Source organism: Eulemur rufifrons, chromosome 25 (assembly GCF_041146395.1).
Source record: "Eulemur rufifrons isolate Redbay chromosome 25, OSU_ERuf_1, whole genome shotgun sequence".
NCBI lineage: Eukaryota > Metazoa > Chordata > Mammalia > Primates > Lemuridae > Eulemur > Eulemur rufifrons.
The window spans coordinates 1670850-1698652 of record NC_091007.1 but is presented as its reverse complement, the minus strand read 5'-3'; the positions used below and the strand labels follow the sequence as shown (position 1 = coordinate 1698652).

At 51.8% G+C, this 27803-nt stretch overlaps 1 protein-coding gene across 1 annotated transcript; it reads left to right on the top strand.

The window, feature by feature from the left end:
- Window positions 1–1695: 1695 nt before the first annotated feature.
- Window positions 1696–27803, top strand: IL15RA (interleukin 15 receptor subunit alpha). The gene is made up of 8 exons (XM_069458621.1): window positions 1696–1733; window positions 1962–2230; window positions 17497–17691; window positions 19318–19416; window positions 21515–21694; window positions 22525–22557; window positions 25764–25836; window positions 27036–27803. Exons 1-8 carry the CDS (start codon window positions 1696–1698, stop codon window positions 27136–27138), a joined length of 990 nt encoding a protein of 329 aa, XP_069314722.1. The 3' UTR covers window positions 27139–27803.

Below are 27803 nucleotides of genomic sequence, written 5' to 3'. Positions count from 1 at the left end.
CTGGCCCAGAATGCAGTAAAATGAGTCCTCTAACACAATGCTAGCAAGAGGGTTTGTTAGTACAAGACTTTTGACAAGCAAGCTGGCAATATTTATGTAAAAGAAAACAATCTTTAAAAATCTTCCCTACCAGTTGCTCCAATAGTTCCAATGTAAAAAATCTATTTCTAAATTATCTCAAATTCACAAGATGCATTTTGTAGAAATATATTTATTACAGCGTTATTTTTAATAATGAAATAATTAGGAGGAATGTTATAAACTATGATGATTTGCTGCCATTAAAAATGTTTACAAAGAGTTTGAAATAATAGGGAAATCTCTACTTTATAAATGTTCATAGAGTGTCATATTTTATACATGTCAGCATGCATTCAATAAAGCCTGAATATATTTGATGATATTATGGAATATTGTTAATTTTTTATTTGACCCGATCATCTCAAAATACATGCTTAAGTATTTAGCGAGGCAATGAAATGACATCTGGGAATTTCCCAGTTGGGGAAGGATTGCTGCCTAGGAGAAAGAGTGGGCTTCGTGTGGTCACTGCTGGGCAATGGGTACATTATTTTTTATACTTTTGATATTTGAAAATGTCCATAATGAAGCTCTTGTAAGTCTGAAACACACAAAATGTTGGCATTGATGGTATGTACAGGTTGGGCCCAGGTGTGATTTCCAGCCCTCCGGATTCCCTTATTAAGCATGCTGTACATGTGTGTCAATTTTAGACGTTTTAGGAAGAGGAGCAAGTGCAGCCACGCGGGGCTTCACGACGGGGCTGTGCTGTGCCCGCATCCGAGCGCGCACTTACAGCCAGGCCACACACCTGCACAGCACGTTCCTGCGCCGATGCTGGCGGCAGCTGGGACACAGGGGTACCTATTTGTGCATCTAAACATTTCTAGGCCGGGCGCGGTGGCTCACGCCTGTAATCCTAGCACTCTGGGAGGCCGAGGTGGGTGGATCGCTCCAGGTCAGGAGTTCAAGACCAGCCTGAGCAAGAGCGAGACCCCATCTCTACTAAAAAATAGAAAGAAATTATCTGGCCAACTAAAATATATATAGAAAAAAAATTAGCCAGGCATGGTGGCGCATGCCTGTATTCCCAGCTACTCTGGAGGCTGAGGCAGTAGGATTGCTTGAGCCCAGGAGTTTGAGGTTGCTGTGAGCTAGGCTGATGCCATGGCACTCACTCTAGCCCGGGCAACAAAGCGAGACTCTGTCTTAAAAAAAAAAAAAAAAAAAAAAATTTCTAAACACAGAAAAGGCACAGTGAAGACACCCTTTACCACCATATGGAACGACCGTGGTATATGCCGTGCATTGACCAAAAGGTGGCTGTGCCACAGCGAGACTGTATGGGAACCGCTTTCATCTTTTCTTTTCCCATTGTACATAATAACTTACATTCCTGCATCACTAAATCCCCTTCAAAGAGAATTTGCAAGTATTATCTCACTGTGAGATTTTAAGAAGCAACAGACTGAAGCGCAGGGAGATCTCGTTTTGCTGGAGCCCCGGCCCAAACCGCAGTTTCTGGCTGCGCGTTGGGAGCCGGCCCGGGGCAGAGCCGGTCCGGAACTTCAGAACTTTGTCTTGAGATCCCAAAAGAGAAAAAAAAACCACCGGCCATCGAGGGGGATGACAGCCTGGGAGGACTCGTCGGAGGAAATGAAATGAGGGGCGGAGATGAACAACTGCCGGGTCCTGTCCGCCTCCCTTCAAACGTCTGGCACTTTCTCGGGAGGACAGCTGGCAGGGTGGCCAACCTGCGGCCTCTGGTTTTTTAAGCACCAAATGAGGCAAGAAAAGCTTCATCTTTCTATGCTGCACCCCTTTCAATAAAAGGATTTGTTCTGCAAAATTTGGATTCAGCCAAAAGGCCGCACTTAAGGACCTAGAAGGTCACTTAGGGACCCTAAGGCCTCGGGTTCCCCACCCCTGCCGGGAATTAGGCAGAGCGGCGGGGCTCGAGCATGCGCGTGTCGCCGACACCGCGGGAGCGAACAGGTGGCCCGCTGCGCTTGCCCCTGGCCCGAGGGCACCGCGCAGGTGACCCGGCGCGCGGTCCGCCAGCCGCACCGCGGCGACACCTCCGTGGTCACCCACCCACTCTGGCCGCTGACGGCCGAGCGCAGGGCCACGGGAGGGAAACTTGGGAAGTTGAAGTCGGAGTTACCGGAGGACACCAGCAGGGGAGGTGACAAGGCGCGGGGCGAATCCGGTAGGGACGCCGAGCAGTAGGGTGTCCTGGAAAGAGTGCGCCCCCACGGCTTTGCCCACTCCCTCTGCAGTGGGGACACTAGCCCGAACGGACGTTGGGGGTCCCGGGGGACGAGGAGCGAGCAGGAGGAGGAGGAGGAGGAGGAGGAGGCGGCGGCGGCGGCGGCAGAGGAGCGGGAGGATCCGGGCTTGCGCTGCTGAAGTCCCGGGGTCCCCGTTGAGCACGGCCGGCGGCGCTACCGGGACAGGGGCGGCGGCGCGGGGGCCGCGACGGTCGCCGGGGCTCCTTCCCCCTCAGGGGTGGGGATGCTGAGTCACGGATCTGTCACCGCTCCGCACGGCTCCGCAGCCTTCGCGGGACTAAAGCAAAAGCGAAAGCGGATGCGCCTGGCGGGCGGCCGGCCCGGGAGCCGCGCTCGCCACATCCCCCGGGCCTCGGTGTCGCACGCGCGGCGGCCCGGGGCGTGCGGCGGGCACTGCGGGGCGTGCGGATATGACCTGGCTGCTGCCCCGCGGCTGCCCGGCCCAGGAGCTCCCGGCGCTGCTGCTGCTGCTGCTGCTCCTGCTGCTCCGGCCGCCGGCGACGTGCGGTAGGGAGCGGCGTGCGCCCGGGCGGGGCGGCGGGAGGGGGCCGGGGCGTCGCGCGTGACCGCACCGAGCGCCGCACCTCCGCGCCGGGTTGGGAGTCCGTCCCCTCAGGGACGCGGTGCGCGCCGGCTGGGGCCGGGGAGGGAGCGGAGGACACGTGCCGGGGGACACACGCGGGGAGCCGGGCCGGGGCGGGAGAGCTCCGCAGCCTGCGCCCGGCTCAGCCACCGGAGGCAGCGGGGCGGCCGGCGCGGGCTTCCCAGCCGGGGGAGGACAGCAGCTCGGACAAGCCCAGCTTGGCCAGGGCGCGCGGGCTGGAGGTGCGATTGGAGGTGCTTGCGCGCGCTTCTCCGAGCCCACCAGGACGCCTGTGCGCGTGTCGCGCGGCGAGGGAACTAGGAGGGTTCCCGGAAAGACGACCCCCTCTCGACCCTCAAGCAAAAGTTAATTATGTAAGTGGGTAGCTGGAAGGACGGGGTACGGACTGCGCCCCTGGGGAGGAAAAACCGCGTAGGGCAAGTTGCATACCTGGGACGGACGTGGAAACTCCCAGTCCTTGAGCGAGCAGAGGCTGGCAGAGGGCGCGGGACGCGGGGGCAGCCTGGAGTCTACACTCCCAGGAAATGGGGAAGGAAATCTGGTGATCGCTTGGTGCATTCCAAAAGGACGTAGGTCGTGTAGATCTAATCTCAACGGGGAGACTCCCAGGGCTTTGTCCCGGGAATCAGAGGAAGGGGGAGAAAAGGTAGATGGGTCTGGCTGTATCCTTGTTGGTGCTTCTTAATCTTTTTACAGTCAAGGAGCTCTTTGAGGGTCTGATGAAAGCTATGGACTCTGTCCCCAGAAAAAGTCATGAATTCGTACTTACAAAATGCACACATGATTTTGGGCTCTCCATGAGAGAGAGTTAGCATGATCTCTGTGCGTTTTTAGGCAAGACCCCCAATAATTTACGCACAGTTGGGCCAGTCTGCCCAGGACAGGGCCAGAGCCAGTTCCATCCACAGTTGCTGCTGCCTGTCTTGGTCTGAACTTTCTGGATCTGCAGGGTTTCATGAAGTTTCGCTTTCATGAGACTGTGACGCTTGGATTTTCCCCACATCTGAGAAGCTGGGTTATGTGGGTGACCTGGTCATTTCCTCCCATCTGACTAGCCAGTGACATGCACGACCCCGGAGGAGATGCCGGCTCCATTGCACAACATGAAAGTGAAATGCGGTTGTAGCCAGAGCCCAGCAAGGACGAGGTGTCTGCCTTAGAGCTGAGGGGGAGCCAGAGGGGAGATCGCTGACGTTCACCAGCTACACCCAGCCTTGCTCTTTGACGGTACAGAGGTGCCACTGGGCAGCTCTCTCTGTTTATTTTCATTTTTGTTTTGCCAACAGTCTTATTGAAGTATAATTGACAGACAGTAAGCTGCATGTATTTGAATTGTACAAGGTGCTAAGTTTAGAGGTAAATGCACGCACCCGTGAAACCATCTTATACAAAAGGCCTGAATTGGGGCCGGGCGCGGTGGCTCACGCCTGTCATCCCAGCACTCTGGGAGGCCAAGGCGGGTGGATCGCTGGAGGTCAGGAGTTCGAGACCAGCCTGAGCAAGAGCGAGACCCCGTCTCTACTAAAAATAGAAAGAAATTATCTGGCCAACTAAAATATATATAGAAAAAATTAGCCGGGCATGGTAGCACATGCCTGTAGTCCCAGCCACTTGGGAGGCTGAGGCAGTAGGATCGCTTAAGCCCAGGAGTTTGAGGTTGCTGTGAGCTAGGCTGACGCCATGGCACTCACTCTAGCCCGGGCAACAAAGCAAGACTCTGCCTCAAAAAAAACAACAACAACAACAACAACGACAACAAAAAAAAAAGGCCTAAATTGGAGGGAAATTCACATTTTCAGCACTCTGGAGGCTTTGCCCAAACCTTTTATTTTTTATTTCAAATCAATTGTATCTAGTTATTACTACTGATAGCAAAAAAAAAAGTGATAAAAACTTAAATGTATAAAACATGGGATTTATTGAAATCAACCTAAATGTTCAACACTGGAGGATTTCATAAATAAAATGGAATTGCTCTCAAGTAGTATGCATCATTTTTTACTTGAAGATCCAGAATTGAATAGGAAGATAGTATGTGTCAGGCACATGTGTGCATGTATGCAGTTGTCTGCCTTTTCTTATTTTTCTGCCATAATTTGAATTATGTTTGAATAAGAAAAGTAAATAAGCTACAAAAGAGATATCACAATAGTGATCTAGAATTTTGGAGTTTTTTCTAATTTATCTTTAATTAATTATAGGTGATCTCCTTGTTTGGCAGTGTTTTCATGATAATATAAATTTTGCAAATCACTGAAAATAAAGTTTTATAAAGCCACTACAGGTAACATTTGTGCATACTTTACCAACACTTTATAATCCTTTACAATTTTTTTATTTTTTTTTTGAGACAGTCTCACTTTGTTGCCCAGGCTAGAGTGAGTGCCGTGGCGTCAGCCTAGCTCACAGCAACCTCAAACTCCTGGGCTTAAGCGATCCTCCTGCCTCAGCCTCCCGGGTAGCTGGGACTACAGGCATGCGCCACCATGCCCGGCTAATTTTTTCTATATATATTTTAGTTGGCCAGATCATTTCTATTTCCTTTACAGTTTTTTTAAACAATTCTTTATTGTTAGAGCTGTGGAGAGGCTTTATTTACCTCCTGATTGTTGGATATTTAGTGTGTTTGAAAATGTTTGATGTATTAAACAGCACAAAGTAGGAATAACTGGAAGAAACTAAGCCATACAGAAGGAAAAAAAGAAAAGCCAGGAGAAACCCCTGAAGATCCAAAAAAAAAAAATAGCTGAAATGTTTCTGGGAATATTCTTTTTCAATCAAATCATCAATTCAACTAAGTCGTTTCAGGCTAAATCTCGTTTGCCACGTTGATCTTATCAAACAGTACCTAGCTCAGTGAATAAATATATAAACCCCCTCAGTATATATTCCAGGAGTCACGTCAGCGTGGCCACTGCACACGGTGGATGTGACGTGAATGCTTCTCCTTGGAAAAGCCAGCTCCCTTCCGTGTAGTGGGTTTCTGTGCAGGGACGGGGCTGCGTGGTGGGAAGGTCGTTCTTGCCAAGAGTGTGGAGAACAAGCTGTAGCAGGGATCCTCTTGCAGTGGTTCCAGTGAGTGAGGATGACCACCTGGGCCCAGGCAGTGTTAACACAGGAGACAGGAGGGGCCAGGTATCCTCTTGAGTCCGGAAGGTACAGAATGTAGTTCAGGCCGGGCGCGGTGGCTCACGCCTGTAATCCTAGCACTCTGGGAGGCCGAGGTGGGCGGATCGTTTGAGCTCAGGAGTTCGAGACCAGCCTGAGCAAGAGCGAGACCCCATCTCTACTAAAAATAGAAAGAAATTATATGGACAGCTAAAAATATATATAGAAAAAATTAGCCGGGCATGGCGGTGCATGCCTGTAGTCCCAGCTACTCAGGAGGCTGAGACAGGAGGATCGCTTGAGCTCAGGAGTTTGAGGTTGCTGTGAGCTAGGCTGACACCACGGCACTCACTCTAGCCTGGGCAACAGAGTGAGACTCTGTCTCAAAAAAAAAAAAAAAAAAAAAAAAAGAATGCAGAATGTAGTTCATTCTTTTCCTTTCGTTTGCTCTTCCACCTGCAGCCCCTCCACTCTTGCAGGCCTCCAAAACTCATCATTCATGGGTTCGAACTGTGATGGAATTCATGCGGCACACAAGAGGCGGGTTGGGAAGCTCAGTTGAAGCTGAGAGACAAAGAAAAGTTTTGGATAATGATCTGCGTACAGTCTGTACTGACAGTGAGCTGCAAAAGGAAGTGTGTTGTCAGCTTGGCTGGCATTTCAGCTAGGAGAATAAGGAAGGAGAACGGATCGCTGTGTGTGCAGGGGCCTTTGCTCTTTGGGGGCATCCACTTCACAGTGAGCTTCTTGGGGGCAGGAACCACCTGTGACACTTGTTAGTGTCCCACCGGCCCTGGCAGGTGGCAGGCACTGGAATGGTAGAATAGGGGAAAGGAATGTTGGAACGAATCCTCACTCTGCTCAAAGGACAGAGGGGCACACTAACCTGACGGCTTCTGAACTCTGGATATGAGACTAGACCAAGGTTCCTTACTCACATTAGACTCTGTAGATCAACCTGGGAGATAAGGAGGTTGAATTCACAGGTTCTGGGAAGCAGAAAGAGGTGTGGCCCCACACACTATTTTGATGACTTCACATGACTGTTAGGACTTGTTGTATATGTTTTTTGGCTACTTAAGAGTTTTGAGGCCGGGCGCGGTGGCTCACGCCTGTAATCCTAGCACTCTGGGAGGCCGAGGTGGGCGGATCGTTTGAGCTCAGGAGTTCGAGACCAGCCTGAGCAAGAGCGAGACCCCATCTCTACTAAAAAAATAGAAAGAAATTATATGGACAGCTAAAAATATATATAGAAAAAATTAGCCGGGCATGGTGGTGCATGCCTGTAGTCCCAGCTACTCGGGAGGCTGAGACAGGAGGATCGCTCGAGCTCAGGAGTTTGAGGTTGCTGTGAGCTAGGCTGATGCCACGGCACTCACTCTAGCCTGGGCAACAGAGTGAGACTCTGTCTCAAAAAAAAAAAAAATAAAAAAAAATAAAAAAAAAAGAGTTTTGAAAATCCCACAGCCTTCAGTTTACTCTAATTTCCATTACTTCATCATTTCAGTATATGTTTTCATAAGCCACTAACTTCAGAAAAAATACCTATTGTATACCAGGCTCAGAAACATGACAGTGCCAGAGAACTATGAAATATTTGCACTGTCTGCATAATACTGTAAACAAGGTGACACTTGCTTGTAGTGAACATCTAGGGAACAATGTGGTGAGAGAGTATATAGAAACTATAACTGAAGTATCAGAAGAGGTGATTAAGGCGTGTGGAAATGAAAGATTATTGCTACAATTAGACGTACTGTCTCCAATGCAGTTCTGAGGCAATCCAGCTTTGCAAAGTGAGTAACTGGCCCCCATTTGGCTGGTTCAGTTGGCTACAGTGTATCCATATCCTTTTATAGTCATATGTCAATTGTTCATGAGTTTCTCTTAACTTTGAGGACAGTTCCCAATGAAATGACCACTGGTAGTCTTCTTTTCTCAGCAAAATGACAGAGTAGATACTAAAAACCCTCCTGCTACAAAACACCCAGAAATGATGACTAATAGAGCACGAATGTCTTTTTAAATCCATAGGTGACAGAAGATCATCAACTGGTTAAAGCTATTTAAAAATAATTAACAATGTGTCGTGGGATGTATAATTTATGTAGAAGCAACATGTATGGCAATAAAAGTGCAAAGGCTAGGAAGAGAGAAATGGAAATCTATTGTTTTAGGTTTTATACTGTATGTGTAAAGTAGTATAATATCACTTGAAGGAAAACTGTACAGATATATAATGTAAGCCTTAAAGCAACCACTAAAATTATACAACAATGAGATATAGTTAATAACCCAACTAAGGAGATGAAATAAAATCATAAATTAGCAAGGTCGCAGAATACATGGTTGAATACACCCAAAAAAATCCGTATACAGAATACTAGCAACAAACCATAGGGAATTGGAAGACAAACAACACCATGTGCATTGGCATCAAAACATATTAACTCCTTAGGGATACATCGGACAAAAGAAGTACGAGGCTGCCACGCTGACATTATACAACATTTCTGAGAGAAATTACAGAAGATAAACAAATCAAGAGAGAGACTGTGTTTGTGGGTGTTGACGAGACTCAACATGATTGTCAGTTTTTCCTCAAACTGATCTGTAGATTTAGTGCAATGGCAATCAAAATTTGGGCAGGCTTTTTTGTTTTTGTAATTTTGTAAAAATTAAGATAACTGATTCTAAAATTCGGTCAAGGACCTCAAAGCGCAAACTCAACTTTTAAAGTGATACAAAGTAGGAGGACTTACACTACCTGACTTGCAGTCACTGTGAAGCTGCAGTGATCAAGACAGCATGGCACTGGTGTCAAGACGAGCAAATAGGTCAGTGGCATCGAATGGCGAGTGTAGACGTAATAAACACACACACACTTGGTCCTACGCAAATACCACTGGTGGTCTACCACGAGAGGAAACTTTTCCCGAACAAAGCCTGCTACGGACACAAGCGAGAGGTTGGCTCCTTCCCTGCAGGGAAGGAGCAAAATAACTAAAAGCTCCAACTTACACAAGAGCCGCCTGAGACTCAGGACAATGGGCAACTGTCCTCCCCGCCAGCCCCACCAGGCAAGCAGAATCCAAGTACCCAGCACGGCTGTCTGTGGACGAGGGTGGGATGGGGCGGGGGTGAGTGTGGAGAGATGACCCTGTGTGGCTTAGGCACATAGAGGACAGAGGATGAGGGTGGAGCAGAACATTGAAGAAAACCCTCTGAGACGCAGCAGCCATAGATAACCCTAGAAGAATTCCAAGCCCGTGGTGCTGGCAGGTAACCATAGCAACAGCAGAATCCAAGCCCATCTCCACAACTGCCTGGATTGACTCCATCCCCCGCACTGTCAGCCTAGCCAAGAACATGTCCCCGTCGGAATGGGGAGTGGCAGTGACAGCCATCGGACAACAAATGCCTGGGACGGGAAATGAACACACGACCGCCACTCTGACAGCAGAGAAGTTTCTGGGACAGGGCTTGAACTGGAAGAACAATCTGGAATTTGGAATTTCTCCCCCACCATCCCGTATCAAAGGGACAGGCACAGCCCTCACCTGAGTGGAAGGAACCCTGGTATAGAGTCCTTCAACTTCAGAGGCAAGAGCAGAGTTCACAGAATTCAATGAGGATACGTGAGTGACATTTGGGACATTTTTCAAAGGGACGTAGGTGTAGTGTCTTTTGTGAATTACTTATTGTGTCCTTTGCCTGTTTATGCCTTGAGGGTTTGTGTCTTTGTGTTAATTTTTATGAGAGTTCTTTATGTACTAAAAATCTTAATGCTTTCACATTTGTGGCAAATGTTTTCTTTGAGTTGATTGTCTTTTAATTCTTTCATTAAATTTAACTCGTTCATTTAAGTGTTTATGACATCACTTTTTTCCCTTTGTGGTTTTTGATTTTGTTATTTTGCCAAGGAAATCTTCGCTCACCTTAAATTATTCCTGAGAGATGTCTGCTGTGTGTTCAACGATATGAGGACAGGCTTATCTTCTACAGCCTTCCGTGGGGCCTTTCTGTAGAGCTGATGGGCATTTCTGGTCTTTTGGTCAAAGAGGAGACACTTGTCCCCAAGAAGGCTTGGAGTTACCATTTTAGAGTTAGGAGGGAAATGCTGAGAGATGAATAGCTAGTACTTAGGAAACTGTACCAGTACTAGGTTCTTGAAAAAAATTAATCATGTAATTAAGCATCGAATTGTGTTGTAAAACCAAATGCAAGAGGGGAGCGGGGAGACGGGCGAATGCGTGAGGCCTGGAGCCACAAGGGTGGGAGGGCTGCGGAGAGGGGCGGCCCAGGTAGGACACGGGTGGTGGCCGTGAGGAGGGCAGAAGGAAAGGTGACGGTGGCAGGTGACAGGCGGCAGGTGAGGGAACCCACCGAACACAGGAAGAGCCAAGGTGCCGGTGGTTCCCGCGCGGAGCAGGAAGGAGGAGAAAGGCTCCTTCTGCAGCCTCTGTCGTCGTTTGTGACTGTCTCAGGCCTTGCGCTGGGCTGGCCCCCGTGGAACTAGGTTTCACAGCATGGACTCTGCACCATTTGACATCCCTGTGTCTCAGGCGGTCGGTGGGTGATCCTGGCTGTGACCCCGAGTTTCTCTCCTGCATTCTTGTTCCCTCCAGCCCTCGGGCAGCCTGGTGCTGAGTGTCCTTCCTTCAGATTCCGAAAGTGGCTGGTCGATGGTAATGACAGTGATGATGGTGGTAACTCGTTACATTCGAGTCGCAGGTGACAAAGCACATGTCACACTCAGTGGCCCTGGGTGCCAGCTCCCTGTCTACTACACCGTCCCGTCTTCCACCCACTCGAGACTTTTCTATTCAACACGCAGAAGGCATCGGTCGATGTGTGCGCAGGTGGACCCGGTCACCTGTCAGGTCCCGTGTTCTTCAATTCTGGGTATTTATGGAGCCCAGATAAGGGCGTTGTGTCTGTCTGGCCACGGCCCCTCTCTCGGACACTCTTCCGCACACGCAGGGCAGGACCGAAATGCTCTTAATCTCTGTCTGGGGTCCCTGTCACCTTACAGCCCGTGGCCCGTCTCTCCCTCCATCAGCTTCTTCCTGTCCCTCTGCCTGGAATGTTCTCTTCCTGCCCCTCCCTTCTCCGGTGGGCTAACTCTTGCCCATCCTGGTGCTTTTCCAGGGACACCAAGAATTGGAACCCAGTAACAATACCTGTCACTCCCAGCAGAGCCGGGCTGGGTCCGTCTGGCTCATCCACCGCATCCTGTGCACTGGGTCCCGGGAACGAAGCGCTACAGAACGTGCGGAATGACCAAGCAGAACTTACAGCAACATCAGGCTTCAGGAAAAGGATGCTTCGTGTTGAATGAGGTGTCTTTGAAGCACGGAGAAACGGACTAGTCTTGCGAGAAACTGTGTGCACGGTGTTTGGGGCGAGGAAGGGCTTCGTAGACACCTCGCCCTTCCCGGGTCTCAGAATAACTCGTGCCAGGGGCCGTCGGTCCTCCGGAGGCCGAGAGCTCATCTGTGAGCTCACAGGATCTCTCCCGGCCCAAGACGACAGCGCTGAAGAGCGAACCCGGTCGATACCCTCCTACCAAGTAAAACCCAGTCTTTCTCTCGCCTTCTCCCCTGGGGACCTCACATCTCCCTTCTTCTCTGGAGTCACTGCTCAGTGGCCGGGTGGAGACTGTCCAGCCACCGATGATGTCACAGCACCCAGAGAGGTCCAAAGGCCCAAGGTCGATTCAGGCTGCCTCAGAAGGAAGGAACATTTTATCACAGAGCAGAGTCTCATATTAATATTTTTATGGGACTTTCCGATCTGCTGTCAGATGTTTCTGGAGTTGACTGGAGTTGATTTCTGTGGTCACACTTCTCACCCCAGCCAGCGCTCCATCCCTAAGTACTTGCCGGCCGTGTTAACATCCGACAGGGCACCGCAGATGCAGGTGTGAGATCTGGGTAGCGTGGAGCTAAACCTGCGGTGCCGGCAGGATGAACACGCACACACATGCACGCTCACGCAGGGATGTAAGTTTCTGAAATAGAAGGGGGGGAATTAGATCCAGTTAAAAATGATTAGGATAGAGATTCAGACGAGCCTATCAAGAACCCACACAAAAAATCCTCATGGATGGAACCAGTACCATCACCTGAAAAGGCTATGAACACACTGTTATTAAGAACTTTAAAAGAAATTTTAAACGAGTACTAAAAAGTCACTTGCCGTGAGGCTGCACCTGTAAATTCCATAGAGCACAAATTCTCAAAATGCAGTTCCTAGACCAGCGGCGTTGAGCCAAGAAGGTGGACCCCAAAGCCGGGGTCCGTTTGAAGGCGAAGTGGGTTCTTGGCTTCGAGCAGGAGAGAATTTAAGGGCGAGCCGACGGAGTGAAGCAAAAGCGAGTTTATTGAAGTAAGGAAAGGAAAAAGAGGAGGCTGCCCCCCAGACAGGGCAGCGGCTGTCTCTCAGAGCGACAGACAGCAGCACCCTGTGAGTTTCCGGGGTCTTATTTTATACCTTGTGCTTAATTTTATGTTAAGGAGAGGGAGGATTATTCATAAGATTTCTGGGAAAGGGATGGGGAGTTCCCAGAACCGAGGGGTCCTCCTCTTTCTGGACCACGTAGGGAAACGGAAAGCATTCAGCACAACGTCCGCGCTGGGCTGGAAGGGGTCCCAGCTGGATCTCGCTTCCTCCGTGTCACGTCGTCCCCAACCAGACTGCCCGCCCCACGGATTTTGGGCTCCGGCGCCAGGCACAGAAAGAACAGCTTCTGCTGCCCCTGCAACTAGCTGCACAGCTGCGGGGTCGGGGGGCTTCTGCTGCTCTCAGAGTCGCGGGATCAGAGTCCTGGCCGACGCACACAGCTGCCAAGTGTCTTCCCACAAATCGGCGGCCAGGTGGAAAAATGGTAACAGCTGGCAAACACCACCTTGGCCAGGTGATCAAAGTTAGCATCCCCGATCTCGGGACAAACAGACGCCATGTGTCTCCTGACACAATTCGATGAGCAGGACACCCCGTCACATCTGTGGAATTCCTGCCAAAAACCCACCACCTGAATCTGATCTCGAGGAGACACCAGATGAGCCGCAATGGAGGGACAGTCCCTGAAATCGCTGGCCTGTATTCAAGATCAAGAACAAGCAAGACAGAGCAAATGTTTGGGCTTGAGGGAACCTGAAGAAACATGAGCACTAAATGCAACATGTGACCCTCATCGGATCCAGAAGTGGGGAGGAAATAGCCAGAAAGGACAGTATTTTGTGCCACCACACCCAGCTCATTTTTCTGTTTTTAGTAGAGATGGGGGGTCTCACTCTTGCCCAAGCTGGTCTCGAACTCCTGAGCTCAAGCCATCCTCCTTCCTGGGCCTCCCAGAGTGCTGGGATTACACGTGTGAGCCATCTCACCCAACCTAGTTTTTTTACTTTTTATTTTTTGTAGAGATGAGGTCTCGAGGTTTCACTTTGTTGCCCAGTTGGTCTAGAATGCCTGGCCAGCAGGGGAACCACAATGCAGATTCAAGCTGATGGCATATTAGTTACCCTGAGATTACTCTAGGTCCCTTCTAAATCCCATCCTGCCTGGGCGGGGAATTCCCGGATTGATAAAGGGTTCCCTCCTTCCCCAGGTGTAGCGGCTGCTGGGATGGGATTAAGGGCGGGGCAGCTCCACAGTGGAGCACCCGCCCTTATCCTTCCCAGGTGGGGCAGCTGCTTGGGACAGACCAAAGCAGGGCACCCGATCCTAACTATCTACCTAACAAATATATACAGTTTTCATTTGTCCATTAAATGAAAAATAAATAAAATTAAAGGCAAATGAAATGTCCGAGCCCGCAAGAGAAGCCACAAAAGTGAAAAAGAGAACTAGGAGGCTCTCAACACGGAGTGAGCGAGGGTGGCCCGGTGGGTGCGGTGTTGTACACAGTCTAACAGGGACTGTAAGCAGGATTTTAAAAGAGTCAGTGGGTGAATTAAGAACAAAATTCAAACCATGCCTTTTCTCCCTTGAGCCTGGGTAAACCAAAGTAAGGCCTGAAGTGGGTGACCCGCTGAGCCGTCATTGCTCAGGTGGGCTCAGGTGTGAGGCAGGCTGACTCCTCGCTCGGCCACCGAGTAGGAGGGAGGGTCTGTCCCATCTAAAGGCACCAGGTACCTTATAGTAGATTGTTCTGTCCGCGTCTGGCACTCGGGTGTGGCTCACGCTGATTCTGACAAGCCGCAGCCCACCTGCCAGGGGCACGGGGTAGGCATGGATGATGCCAAGAGTCCAGTGATTCTAGCAGTCATCCTGCACCACCTGGACGAAGCCAGCAGCCAGGGAGCGTGGAAACCCGGGCACTGCTCTAGGGAGAAGAGGGGCCACACCTGAGCAGCAGGTCAGGGCTCTTGTCTGGAAAGCTGGGGTTCCTGGGCATACAAGGGCCACCCCCAGGGAGCAGGGGAGGAGGAAGAAGAAAGCTGCTACTGGGGGCCCCGCAGCCAGTCAAAGCTGACCCCACACACTGCACATCCAAAAGAAGGCTCAGCTTACCGGAGGGCAGGCACAGGGACCGTTTGGGTAAATCAGACAAGACCGGCGGATCTGAGAGATACAGATAGAAATCAGCACCCCGGAAACACGCAGCCGAAAGACCCGGACGTTTCCAGGGCAGATGGGAATTCCGGTTCCCAGACTCTGGCATCTTCCCCAGGATGGCACAGCTGTGGGTGGTCACCAGATTTCCCAGAGCCCGCCCCCTCCCTCGCAGCACTCGGTCTAACCTGGGAAAGTGCTGGTGTCACTGCGTCCATCGGGAGCTGTGTGTTCACGGGACTCTGAGGTCGATACGTCCTCAGGCTTTTAGACAAGGACTGCGCTGTTCCCGCACAGTCCCAGACTCCACCTGAGAGCCGAGAGCAGGGTCTGCCACCACCAACACTGGGTGCCGTGCTGACAAGGCGCTCGGCCAGCCCGGGGGCTTCTCTGCAGGGGCCCTGCCTGAGCACGGTCTGGACAGGGGTGCCCCCAAAATGAAACAGATGGACACGATCAGGCAGGGCGCCCAGGACACTGGTTTCAGCCGTTAAGTTTCATATCCAAGAAAATTGTAGGGTCAAAATCTCGCTCCCGCCTTTCAACTTCTAATTAGAAGGAGGGGGTGTGTTTAACACGGTTTTATAGGTTAAAGAATTTAACTTCAGTCTTTCTAGCTCTGGGTCTTGCCTTCTTTTGGCAACATTCTTCCTGATAAAACCCATTTTATATTTTTACTCCATGCGCACCTGGTCACATCCACCATCAGCTGGGGGTGACTTGTGGGTCGTTCCCCAAGAGGACGTCCCGCCCGAGTCCTGCCCGATGGCCTCGCAAACCTTCTTGGCTTCCTTTTTAACTCCCAGCTGCCCTCCCGTGCTCAGAGAAAGGCAAAACTTCCTGATTCTGGGATCCGCTGCCGTGCTCACATGCATCGAGCAGGAGACGTCCAGCAATAAAAGCATCACACGCCCACTCTTGGCGCGACTTACTCTCCTCTCGCCCTGGGCTCAGCCGAGGTTTCTGACTTCCTATGGGGGGGAGCACTGTAAAATCTCCCTCCACCTTTTTTAGTGTGAAGTGTTTGATTGATTGATTGTTTGATTGATTGATTGAGACAAGCTGTCACTGTGTTGCCAGGCTAGAGCGCAGTGGCATCGGCATGTCACCGACATAAAGGTTCTTGCTAACGTTGCAGAAAGGAGTTTTGGGACGGCACACAACCGAGCCATAGTGGCAAGTTTGCTGAGTAACGGTGGACAGGTGTAGGGAAGCCTCGTGCAGAAGCCAGAATTCGCTGGCAAACAAGGGACCGTGCAGGCTCGAAAGGAGCGGCTGCCCCGGAGCCCGAGCGGTTGCTGTTTTTATGTGTTGAAGTCAAAGGAGGCTGGGTGGTCACTGTCATATAATGGGGGAAAGGTCACTTTGTACCTGTGCAGCGCTGGGACATTAGTAGCTCTTTTCTTCTCTGCAGGCCTGTTTGTTCAAGGGCTGTTCGTTCGAGCCAGCTGACTCACTTTTCCGTTCCTTCCTCCCTTGCTCATACCTGACTATCTACTCTGATAACCACAGCTCCCTGCAACCTCCTGGGCTCAAGCCATCCTCCCGCCTCAGCCTGGGACTACAGAGGTTTTGAATATTTAAAACAGTATCGGCTCTCATCAGCGTGGCCTCCCTGTCGTCCGCAGCCAGCTGACCCCCAGGTTAAGACCAGCATCTATTCCTACCGTTCAATCTGAGTGGCACTGGCTGTGAAATATTTTGACTTTCACCCCAGCACATATGTAATATATGAAGAAGAGTAATATAAACCTGTGTGCAGACCAGCTGAAGAAACAGAACATTAAAAAACTTTCAAAAGCATTTTAAATAGGTAAAACATTTGCACCCTTAAAAATTCAAAGTAGGAAGAGACACTTGGTGAAAAGGTATCCATTCTCTTGGCTGCCCCGGGCCCAGGGCTGTGAGCGGCTTGTGTCTCCTTTCAGAGATTTATGCAGAGACAAAAAAATTATGTATATGTACAGTGTTTCCTTTTTCCGCAGACAGTAGCATATAATACACAGTGTTCTGTTCCTTTTCTTTTTCACTTGCCACTGTATCCTGGAGGTCTCTCCACTTCAGTGCACCAAGAGCTCTCTTAGTCTATTGTGAAAGGCTAAGGCATCCTTCGCTGCACAGCTGTGCTGTGATTGACTTAATTAGTCTCCTCCTGATGACGCGCAAGGTTACCTACACACACCGGCTACTATAATCGATAGCTGTGTGTGTGCTCACTGCACAAATAGGCCAGTATATCTGTAAGATAAATTCTTAGAGGTGGAATTGCCGGTGGAAGGGCACATTGTAATAGCGATCCCTAGATATGCAGATGTATCTGTGAGATAAATGGCCAGAAACAGAACTGTGGGGTCAGAAAGCACGTTCATCTATAATCTTTAGAGAGATCGCAAATATAGCTCACTGGGGCTGTATAAGCAATATGAAAGTGCCTTTTTGACCTACAAGGAATAGTGCTCAACTTTCAGTTCTTTTCCGACTTGGCAGCTGAAAGGGCTGTGTCAGGTAGCTTTAGTTTACATTTCTTCCATTGTGAATGAGATTGAGCATCGTTTCCTATATTTAAGAACCATTTGTATTTCCTTTTCTGTGAACTGCCTGTGTGTATCTTTTTCTGGTTTTCCTATGGGATTTGGTCGTCGTTTCATTGATTTTCGAGAGCTTTTAACATATGAGAGGAATTTGCCCTATGTGGTATGGGATGCTATTTATTTTTCGCTGGATCTTTCTGGGCCGTGGGCTCCCTTCCTGAACGTCTTCCACACGCTTGGCACTTGGGGCCTGGGATGCTAAGGGGCCCCTGGGAGGAGCCGGCCCCAGCCCTAACGTCGCTGACCGCTGCCTGCGAGCCCCCAGACAACGCCTGTTCACAGTGGCAGTCGTTTGATCCCTCCCCTCCCCCCACTTTTGCAGGCATCACGTGCCCTCCCCCCACGTCCGTGCAACATGCAGACATCCGTGTCAAGAGCTACAATGTGAACTCCAGGGAGCGGTATGTGTGTATCTCAGGTTTCAAGCGCAGAGCCGGGACGTCCAGCCTGACCGAGTGCGTGTTGAACAAGACCACCAACACCGCCCACTGGACGACTCCCAATCTTCAGTGTATCAGTAAGTAGCCGGCCCCACCCTGCGCCCACCCCCGCCAGGGAGCCGGGCTTGGGGGCCCCAGAGATCTGTGCGGAGGTCCGAGGCCAGATACATCAGTGGGACCCTAAACAACACCTGCTGGCGTTGAAAATACACACGTGTTAGTATCGCACGGTTCTGGGCTCACATCCTGGCTCTGCCACCTACATCCTCAAGGCTGTGGGCAAGGCCCCACCTTAACCTCTTGGAACTCTGGTTCATCATCTAGAAAGTGGCCTGATGCCAACGCGGTGGGCTGGAGGAGGATTGAGTAAAGCCCGGTAAACATTAACCATTATTAGCATCGATGCTTAGTTTTGAGATTATGGTGACAAGACAGCCTGGGCAGCATAGTGAGATCCCATCTCTGTAAAAATAAAATGAAATAAAATAACTGGGTGTGGTGGCACGCACCTGTAGTCCCAGTCACTTGGGAGGCTGAGACAGGGGGACGGCTTGAGCCTGGGATTCAAGGCTGCAGTGAGCTGTGATCGCACCACTGCACTCCAGCCTGGGGGACAGAGTGAGACCCTGTCTCAAAAAAAAAATTATGGTAGCAGGAGGATTTGGCTAGGACCAGGGAGTGCGCTCACGGGCATGCCTGCGTCCCAGAGAGCTTTCCGGCTTCCTCGCCGGGAGGCAGATGCGGGGACGCCGTGTGGTGTCCGGCAAGGAGGAGGCCGGCAGTGAGAACCCACTCTTCTGTTTAACCCTCCACAGCCGATAAACATCCCAGAGGAAGCCAAACACTGCCAGGGTGGGGGCCGTTGGGAGCAGTTTCCAGGAACCCTCAAGCCCTCTTAGCACTGCCCGGAGGCTGAGCCACAGCATGCTCGCCCCCTCCAGCTGTCAGCTCATCCTTGTCCCTGTCCCACTCCCTGGATGAGTCACACAGACACCAGAGGGGAGGCAGGGAGGAAGCCCTCCCACTTGGGCTGGGGACGCAGCGCCCAGGCATGGGGGCAAGTGAAGGGGGAGTTGGCGCGGCCGCGAGCAGCATCCGTGGGAGCCGGGGGGTGTCTCCCTGCACCCAGGCCTGGGCCTCGCTCTCTGCAGGGAGAGCTGCATCTCCTCAAAGCTCCGCAGGCTTCAGGCTCTGAATGGGGCCAGGAGGGAGGAGGAAAGACGAGAGCCAGAATCGGGGTTTTAGTGTCCCGGGACTGGGGGAATCTTCCGGTTTCCTCTAGTCCAAAGGCTCCCCCCACCTTCTGACCACTGCAAACTCCCTTCATTTTTTTTTCCCAACTTCTTGTGCTTTGAGAGAGTTTTTTTCTGCTAAACAAGCAGAATCTATCGAGTGATCATTTGTCTTTCCATGAGAAACCAGTATTATAAAATTGGGTTGATATCATTTCAGCCAAAAATAAAAGAAATTTGATATTTCACTTGCACGGTCTTTTTAGAAACGCTAGAAAAATAGTTTGCAGTCTGCCTCGGCATTCGGGCTGGGAAACATTCGCCGTTCGTTTCCCACACTTCCAACCTGTCCTTGGAAGCCGAGTCTCTCCGCTGTAGACGGGTTGACGTGTTCTATGTGTGTCCAGTTCTGAAGCCACCCCGGGTTCCACGCTTAGGATGGTAAATGCCGTGTGGTTATCCCCTCTCTAGGAGACCCCTCCCTGACTCACCAAAGGCCAGTGCCGTCCTCCACAGCAACAACGGCAAGGGCGACCCCACAGCCAGAGAGCCCCTCCCCTTCTGGAAAAGGTAGGAATGTTGGAAACTTTCTGAGGACTCCTATTCGAATCCTCCCACCACCCGGGCCATCCCCCAGCAATCCCGCAGCTTCACGGACCACCGCCCGTGTGCCACTGTGGATTTAGGCAGTAGCACAAACGTTTTTGTTAAAGTCAAGGATCAGAATTTCCAGTGGCTTAATTTTCTTTTTGACATCAAAGTTGCTTGATATCCAGGCTGCATGCGTACAGGACGAAGAGTGGTTTAATGTGTCAGGTCATATTTGGTTGTAGGCGCTTATTCTCTTCAAGAACCAGAGCGGTCTGAGCTTTGACCTGACTTGCGTGTTAGTCCGCCACGGTTTCACGGGTGCTGGCAGAAAAGACGACACTGCCAGGCCGGAGACCAGCAAGCAAGAGCTCCGGCATGTTTGCAGCCATTGCCTGGTCCCCGAGCCTGCAGGGGACTCGGATGGGCCTGAACAGATGCCGGTCTGCTCAGCGGGCTGCACTGCAGGAGAGGGAGCCCCGGCTCCGGGAACCCGGGTGTTTTATCCTGGGCAGTAAACACGCCTGCTCTTTGCTGCAGAGGAGACGTTGTCCCCCTTCCAAGGCACTTGCTGTAGAAGCATCCAGAGAAATGCTGGACCTCACGTTCCCTAAAGCCCTCAGCCCCTCTGCAAGATGTGCAGAAGGTGAGAGGCCCGTGCGGAGTTGTCCCCAAGTCCTACACACTAGCAAATTCGTGGTCACTGCCCTGTCCTAGAAGCATCGCATGCCGCGGCCGATGATCTGTAGTCTGACAGTCTTGGGTAATCTTCCAGCCCGATTTTCTCAGCACTTTCTCGATGTTAAGAAAATTTGAAATGTGGGATGCTAAGTGCCCTGGGATAACATGCCCTGCATCCCATGATGCTTTGTTCTGTGTTTAGCTCTCGGTTTTCATGCCACGTCACCCGGTCCGTGGCTCTCCCTGGCCCGGGTCTCCTCCTGTCCCCCAGGCACAGGCATCATTCTGCCAGCGCAGCCCCCTCGCCCGGAGCGTCAGTTCTCGGTCTGGGGTGTGCCCTGACATCAGCGTGGACGTCCAGCTGGCCTGGGGGGCTGGCTGGGAATCAGGGGCTCTCACAGCTCCCCCAGGTGGCTCCTGGGTGGCTGAGGACTGCACTTGAGGGGGGAGGGAGAGGCTGGGCAGAGGTTTCCCCTAGAGAGTGAGCTGCCTCCCTGCAGACGGGGGAGGGGGAGGGTGCTGGCTCCATTTAAACCCGGGGCAACGCCCACACTGGCAACAACCAGCTCACCCAAGAGATGAGAACCATCCGGCAGCCTCTCCCAGCCCCACCTCTGTGTCCTGAATGCATGGTCAGGTGTCCATCACGGAGACGAAGCTGCTGTCAAGAGCTCAGACGAGAGACAGCAGGGGCTGCCACGACCACGTGACACTCTGTCTGCAGGACGCCCCAGAGGGCTGCCAGCTGGGGTGGGGTGAGGCGCCTGGGAGAGGGTGACAGAGGATCAGGGGTGTGACGGCTTCTCCCAACGTGTATGGCCGGGGGACCGTGGGAACGCCGGCCACGACAGCGTGTACAGAAAGCTGCGGGGCTGGACCTCACATGCCCTAAATTCTGTGTCTGCCGTGATAGAAGACCCATTTCTCGTGGAAAGAGAATCGAGACCAGTTGTGCCGCAGCTTACAGTCCAGGGGCGGCCACCTGCCGGGGAGGCACGAGGAAGACACAGCAGCCCTTCCTGAGACTGGAGCTAAGTCAGGGGACTGTCCTCAAATACACCCCGTCTCAGGTTCCCACTGATTTCAGAAATGTGCCAACATGTAAAATACAGTCAGCACCCCGGCCGTGGCTGGCAGACGCAGCTCCCCGTGTGATCCGGGCTGAGTCGTTCGTGTTTGATGTGCCTTCTCCAGTAAACAAGCCTGAGCTACTCAGATCTCTGGGGTCTTCTCTTCACATGTGCCCCGAGAATCCTGTGTTCCCTGGGGTCATCGCCAGTGGGGAGGGCTGGCCAGGGAGGGCTCCCTGGAGCTGCTGCCCTGTCCCCTCTCTGCAGGAGCTGAGCAGGGACGAGTCTAAATATTCATGTTCTCCCCATCTTGGAATTTCCTACCGCAGCTTCATCTCCCAGGCCAGACACCACAGTGGCCACAGAGACAGCTATGGCACCGCGCTCCCCCTCCAAACCACCCTCCACAGGACCCACAGCCCCGGGCAGGTGGGAGTCTGCCCAGACCCCCTCTCAGAGCACAGCTGGGACCTCGGAAGGCACGCCCTCCGCCTCCCTCCAGCCGCCAGGTCAGCACTCTCTCCGCACCAGGGGAGGCCGGGTCCGCAGGTGCTGCTTCTGGGATCTGGCTGAGCTCTGGCGCCAGACAGCTGCACAGCTTTATGCCGCCAACCCCACGCTGGGGCTGATCTTGCCCCAGCCTCCTGGCCTGGCTTAGTCCAGCGGGGAGAGCTAGAACGCAAAGCCCACCCCCCAGAGGTGACTCGGCAGCCTCCTCCGCCTGCACAGCAGAGCCTGTGCCAAGACTCTGACACAGAAGTGCCCTGCAGCCTGGAGTGGAGATCCAGGGACAGAGAAGCTGTTGTCATCTGCACCTTCTCTAGGGCATATGAGAATCTGGTTTTTTTTTTTTTTTTTTTTTGAAACATAGTCTCACTCTGTCGCCCAGGCTAGAGTGCAGTGGCATCATAGTAGCTTACTGTGACCTCAAATTCCCGGGCTCAAGTGGTCCTCCTGCCTCAGCCTCCTGAGTAGATGGGACTACAGGCACACACCACCATGCCCGGCTAATTTTTCTATTTTTAGTGGAAACAAGGTCTCGCTCTTGCTCAGCATGGTCTCAAACTCCTGGCCTCAACCGATCCTCCCACCTGGGCCTCCCAGAGTGCTGGGATTACACGTGTGAGCCACCGCGCCCACCCCGATTCTTAAGTGTGGCCCAGATCCTCAGTGGGTCACCCTGCCTGTTCTTTGCTAAGACGAGTGTGCTAATGCCAGCTGCCAACGTCCCACGGTGCTGAGATGGGAACCAAGTTGTCTGCGATTTCTCCTGCTTCATGAGAAACTGTGCCTTTGGGGCCCAGCCGTGACCCAGCTCACTGTCCTCTCTCCTCCGCAGGTGCTAATCCGTTCAGCTCCAGAGATGCCACCGGTAAGTATTTCCCTTGGTCCAGCGTGTTTGTGATCAGTGTGACCTCTGTCCCCGGATTTAACTCAACAGGAAATGCTAAATAGTAGCTGCTCACATATGGCACGAGTGAGCCAATGATTGAGTGAATGGGAAGGCTCGAACATTTTAATAAATATTTAAGAAATGTAGTTCATAGTTTCGTCGCCTTAAATATCTCCTGGCTCACTTGGCAGCCCTTTGTATCGATAACTTTATACAATTATTCCAATATCTGATCTCTCACCCCTGTCCTTGAAGACTCCTGGTTGTAGACTAAAAGGTCAGGATGCAGCATTTACGCCGGCAGGCTCGTGTGCTACCCCAGGGGGGAGGAGTTTGTTGTTCAGAATGGCCTTACGCCCCTGGCCTTCCGTCTCTGAGATAAATTTGCTGCAGTCGACGTGCTCAGCCTTTGACGCTACGGCGCATCCTCCAGCCGTTCATTGCAGGTACCCTGGGCTCCCGTTCTGCGCCAGGTGTGGTCCTGAGCTGATAAGAAATGGGTGTTTGTCATTAAAATGCAAATGTCACTTTAAATTTCCTTCAACGTGTGGAACTGTAAAGGCTTACTTGGATCCAGTGAGTACGTAGTGAGTATCTACTCCAAACCCAGCACTGACGACGTGCTTCACGCAGTAAGAATTAGGAAAGAAACCACTGCCCAGAGTGATGAGTTGGCACTTCCCCGTCAAGACCACCTTGGCCACGAGCACTCCGGTCACAGCCGGCCGGTGCTACCACCCCTGTTGTCCGGGGTTGTGCTAAGGGGAGACTGTTCTCTGCACATTCCCCAGAGGACGCTTTCGTCATCTCTGCCACACACTGGCCACTGGCTGTCTCCGCTGCCCGCTGGGTGCCGGACCCGTCGCACTGCGGGCTGAGGGGGGCAGCCCTGGCCGCCCTGGCCTCCCTCCGGGAATAATCGATCTCCCCCGACCTTCCTCCCCTCTCCTCAATCTCACCAAATCTGTTCCTCTGCTTTTCCTCCAATCCACACACCCCCAGGGAACACAAAAGCGTGCAGAACTGGGCAGGACCTTTTAATTCACGGTCTGGTGACTCTGGTTTCAATTCCTTTCTAAATTGGCGGGGTACGGTTGAGAGAGGCCAGGGGCCTGGAGGTAAGGCCCTTGACTGAGGAGCCAGCCCTCTTCCCTCTCCAGTTTGACTCTGCAGTTTTTATTCTTATTTAAAAAGAAACAGGAAGCAGCGTTGTGAAAGGAGAACCACAGTTTACAGAAACTTATCTTTTCCAATAAATCACTGTGTAAACAGTCAGCGCCTGCCAGGCCCTCTAGCCTTCTCCTCGTTACCGTAGGGTACATCTCTGCGGGGGAAATCTGCGGGGGAAAAAATGCTTTTCTTAGTCGTATGATCATGAGTGTTAAGTCTGAAGAGAATATTTTTCATTAATTTCTCATGTTTTCTGTTAGTTCTCTGGTAACAACTTTGCTTGTTTTTGTTTACTTATCTACAAGTTGTTATGTTTTGTTTTGTTTCTCTTTTATTATTTCTTCTAATTACAGTGTGATTGCAAAACTGTGAGGAAAAAACCAGAAACATTTTTTAAATTGAAAATAAAGATTATCTTTGTGTACTCTATAGAGATACACAACTAGTCTATACTATAGTGGGCAGAGGAAGAGATTTGGTGAGATTGAGAAGAGGGGAGGAAGGGGAGGGGGGAAAGTGAAAGTAAAAATAAATATACCTCTTAAAAAAAAATAAAGATTATCTATCATTGCACCACTACTTAACGCTTTGCTATATATTCCTCTAGACTTTTCTGTGCAGATGGCCATGCACACAGTTTCTTGGAGATTATTTTGGTTTCGTTTGTATCTCAGCCACCTTTTTCAACCTGCAATATTGTAGACTTCTTTCCACGTTAATAAATGTAGATCTCTTTCATAATTTTTAATAGTTGAATAGTATTCCATTGTATGGGTATATACCACATTTTATTTAATTGATTTGATAAGAGATTTAGATTAACATCCTGAAAATTATCTTAAACAATACTTGAGTGGATACCCCGGTATATATTTCTCTATTCCATGGGAATAAATTCCTGGTGGAATTGGAGGGTCATGGGCTTTTGTTACGAGTTGCAAACTGCCCTCGGGAGCAGTGGCACCAATCCACGCCCCGGTCACCAGCCCCCGGCCACCAGCCCCCGGCTACCGCGGTCTGAGTGCTCCCTCCTCCTCACACCCAGCTGGTTCCAGCAGCTTGTGTTGGAAGGCCGAGCCCGGGGACATTTATCCTGGTGTATGTGTGAGGCGTGGACTGGCAGTCGTGCAGGGGAAGGTCCCTAAAGCCCCCACAGCCCATGAGACACGTGTGGCCCGTGGGCCCCAGGGAAGCTGCTGCCGCTCCGGATGTCAGCGCTGTCGTCGCACGTCCCGCAGCCGGGTGATCTTTGCAGGGAGATTTCACAACAGGCGAATTGGCCAAAGCTGCAAGCGTTTTGAACAGTAGTTCTGTCCCCCTGCCCTGGGGCTAAGCCCCCTTGCTCACACGTGAAGACACCCCTCTTCCTGTCCCGTCTGATACATCTCAGGTGTGGCCAGGAGGGCCCCAGTGCTCCAGGCTGCTGCTTTCAACAGGGTCAGAACCGTCCTAGATCCTTACCTTCCCCTCCTCTTGTCTGCAGCTCCTCTCTTAGAGCACCTCTTCTGCTCTTCCTCTGTCATAAAATGTTGCAAATAAAAAGAATTGATGGTGAACCTGGAAAGAAACGGCACTGCATGCTACTGTTTCTGCATCTGTGACGTTGGAGAAAAGGGGACACTGTGCCGGGGACGGTGCAGGAGGAGCGTGTCCCTGCCTGCTCTCCTACCTCCTCCTCCTCTGCAACCTCTCACCCCGGCTGTGACCATCAGGCTCTGGCTGTCCCCTCCTGACCTGCTCCGGCCCCTGCTCTGTCACCCCAGGCGCTTTGCCTGGTAGGGTGAGGACGAGGAGCAGGGTGAGGGGTGACCGGGGTGGGGACGGTTGTGGCTGGCAGTGTCGGCAGGAGAGGGGGGGCGTATTTTTGCCCAGACGTAGGACAGAGGGAATAGCGTGGCCTCCAGAAACGTGAACGGCGGGAAGCCGGTTGGGAAGAACGCCCAGCGGAAAGGATTTTCCGGTTCGCAGGGGTGAACGTGTTCCTGGGACTCTCCGTGTGCTCTGTTCTCTTGCAGTGACCATCTCCACTTCCGCCGTCGTGCTGTGTGTGCTGGGCGTGGCCCTGCTGGCGTATTGCCTCAAATCAAGGTGAGTAGCACGGGAGACTCACGCTGGCCAGCTCCGTCCTTCCCTACGGGGAAAGAGCCACATCATGATGATCCCGGATGTCCCTCGGGAAGGATCCCTTTCCTGGCCACGGACTCTCACGCACCCCTTCCTTAGTGCCTGAGCGGGGCTGAGCCGGAGCCCCTCCCCGCCCGTCCCCACCCACAGAGCCGTCAGCAACGGGTCAGCAAAAGCCGGACTGACGATCCCAGGGTCCAGCCCACCGAGGGCCAGTTCAGAAGGAAAGAGTGTGCTGAATGGCCAAGTTGCTGAATGTGCGATTGCATCCGTTCTCCCTGTGATGTACTCATGAATATTCTTCTCAAACGTACTCATTAAATATGGATATGCTTTCTTAGAAATATGCTCATTCACGGCAGCCTTAATTTTGTATTTCTAGTCATTGAAATTCTGCATCTCAGCAGTTGGGGCAAGATTGTTTCTGCCACTGGCTGACATTTTAGTTTTTATATTTTAAATGTTTTACATTTTAGGCATTTTCATCATTCTTTGATTAAAACCCAAAGTGGCATATTAGCTTTAATTTTATATTCCCATCAATTCATAACAAGTATTTGAGTAACGAGTATTCCTATCAATTCGTAACGCCAGGCTAGAGTGCAGTGGCGTGATCATAGCTCACTGCAGCCTCAAACTCCTGGGCTCAAGTGATCCTCCTGCCTCAGCCTCCCCAGCAGCGGGGACTACAGGTGCTACCACGCCTGGCTAATTTTTCTGTTTTCAGTAAAGACAGGGTCTCGCTCTTGCTCAGGCTGGTCTTGAACTCCTGACCTCGAGCAATCCACCCGCCTCGGCCTCCCAGAGTGCTGGGGTTACAGGCGTGAGCCACCGCGCCTGGCCTTACTCTTTTCTTATTCCTGCCATTGGAGCATGTTTGTGGCAGAGGGTAGGCAAAGCTGGGGCGGGGTGGGTTGTTGCAGCAGCATCGGTAAGTCTTTGGTGGACGATGAGGTTGAAAATACCCAAACAGGATTTAAAGTACTCTGTAAACGTAGGTGGTATAGGCTCTCTCCACGTCTGAGGACTGAGCGTTTCATGACTCTCGCGGGCAGGGCCTCTGTCTGCTAACATAATCCACCCAGTGCTGTGCGTACGCGTTTGATCTGATTTGAGGGCAACCCTCTCTTCTTTTCAAAACCTGTGAATCGTCTACTTTGCAGGCAAACTTCCCGGCCGAACAATGTTGAGATGGAAACCATGGAAGCTCAGCCGATGACCAGCAACAGAGAGGAAGACACGGAAACCGGCCCACACCACCTCTGAATCCCGGGCGAGACCAGCCCGGCCACGCCTGCAGGGAAGAGCCACTCCGCGTTAGCCGCAGAGGACTGAGGAGACCCGCAGGGCGGTGGGCACAGGAGCAAGCCCGCCAGGATAACCAAACGCCCCTGGTGTGATCTCACCAGCTGTGCCCGGCCCGCATGTCTCCAGGATGAGCCGGAAGGTTCTCCAGCGTGGGGATGGATGCCAGCCTCCCGCCTGCCCACCTGCCGCCGCAGGGGCCGGCTTCCCCAAGTCCGAGCAGCTGAAGCCCCCCCCCCCCCCCCCCGGAGAGGCTGAAGGATTCCGGGCAGGGCTTTTATTTCACTGGGACATGTAGCAGCTCATCAGCTCAGCTGTGTGTTCCATCCCGCATCCTGACTTGCAGTTTACAGAGAAAAGTAAAATTGAGGCTCTCAGCTACGAGGCTCCTCCTGGCTTGGGAGACGTCTACAGGGGAGACTCCAGCGTTCGAGCTCCCACGACACTGTCTGCAGCCCCGCGTGTGCCCACGGGGGGCCCAGAGAGACGGAAGCGACACTGGGCCCGGTGAATCCTCTTGATTGAAGGGTCAGAAAGAACAAAACAGAACTCACTGACAATTTTATGTATGTGCAATTATATTTATACTTCCTTGTCTGTTATATCTACACAGTGTGTATGATTTG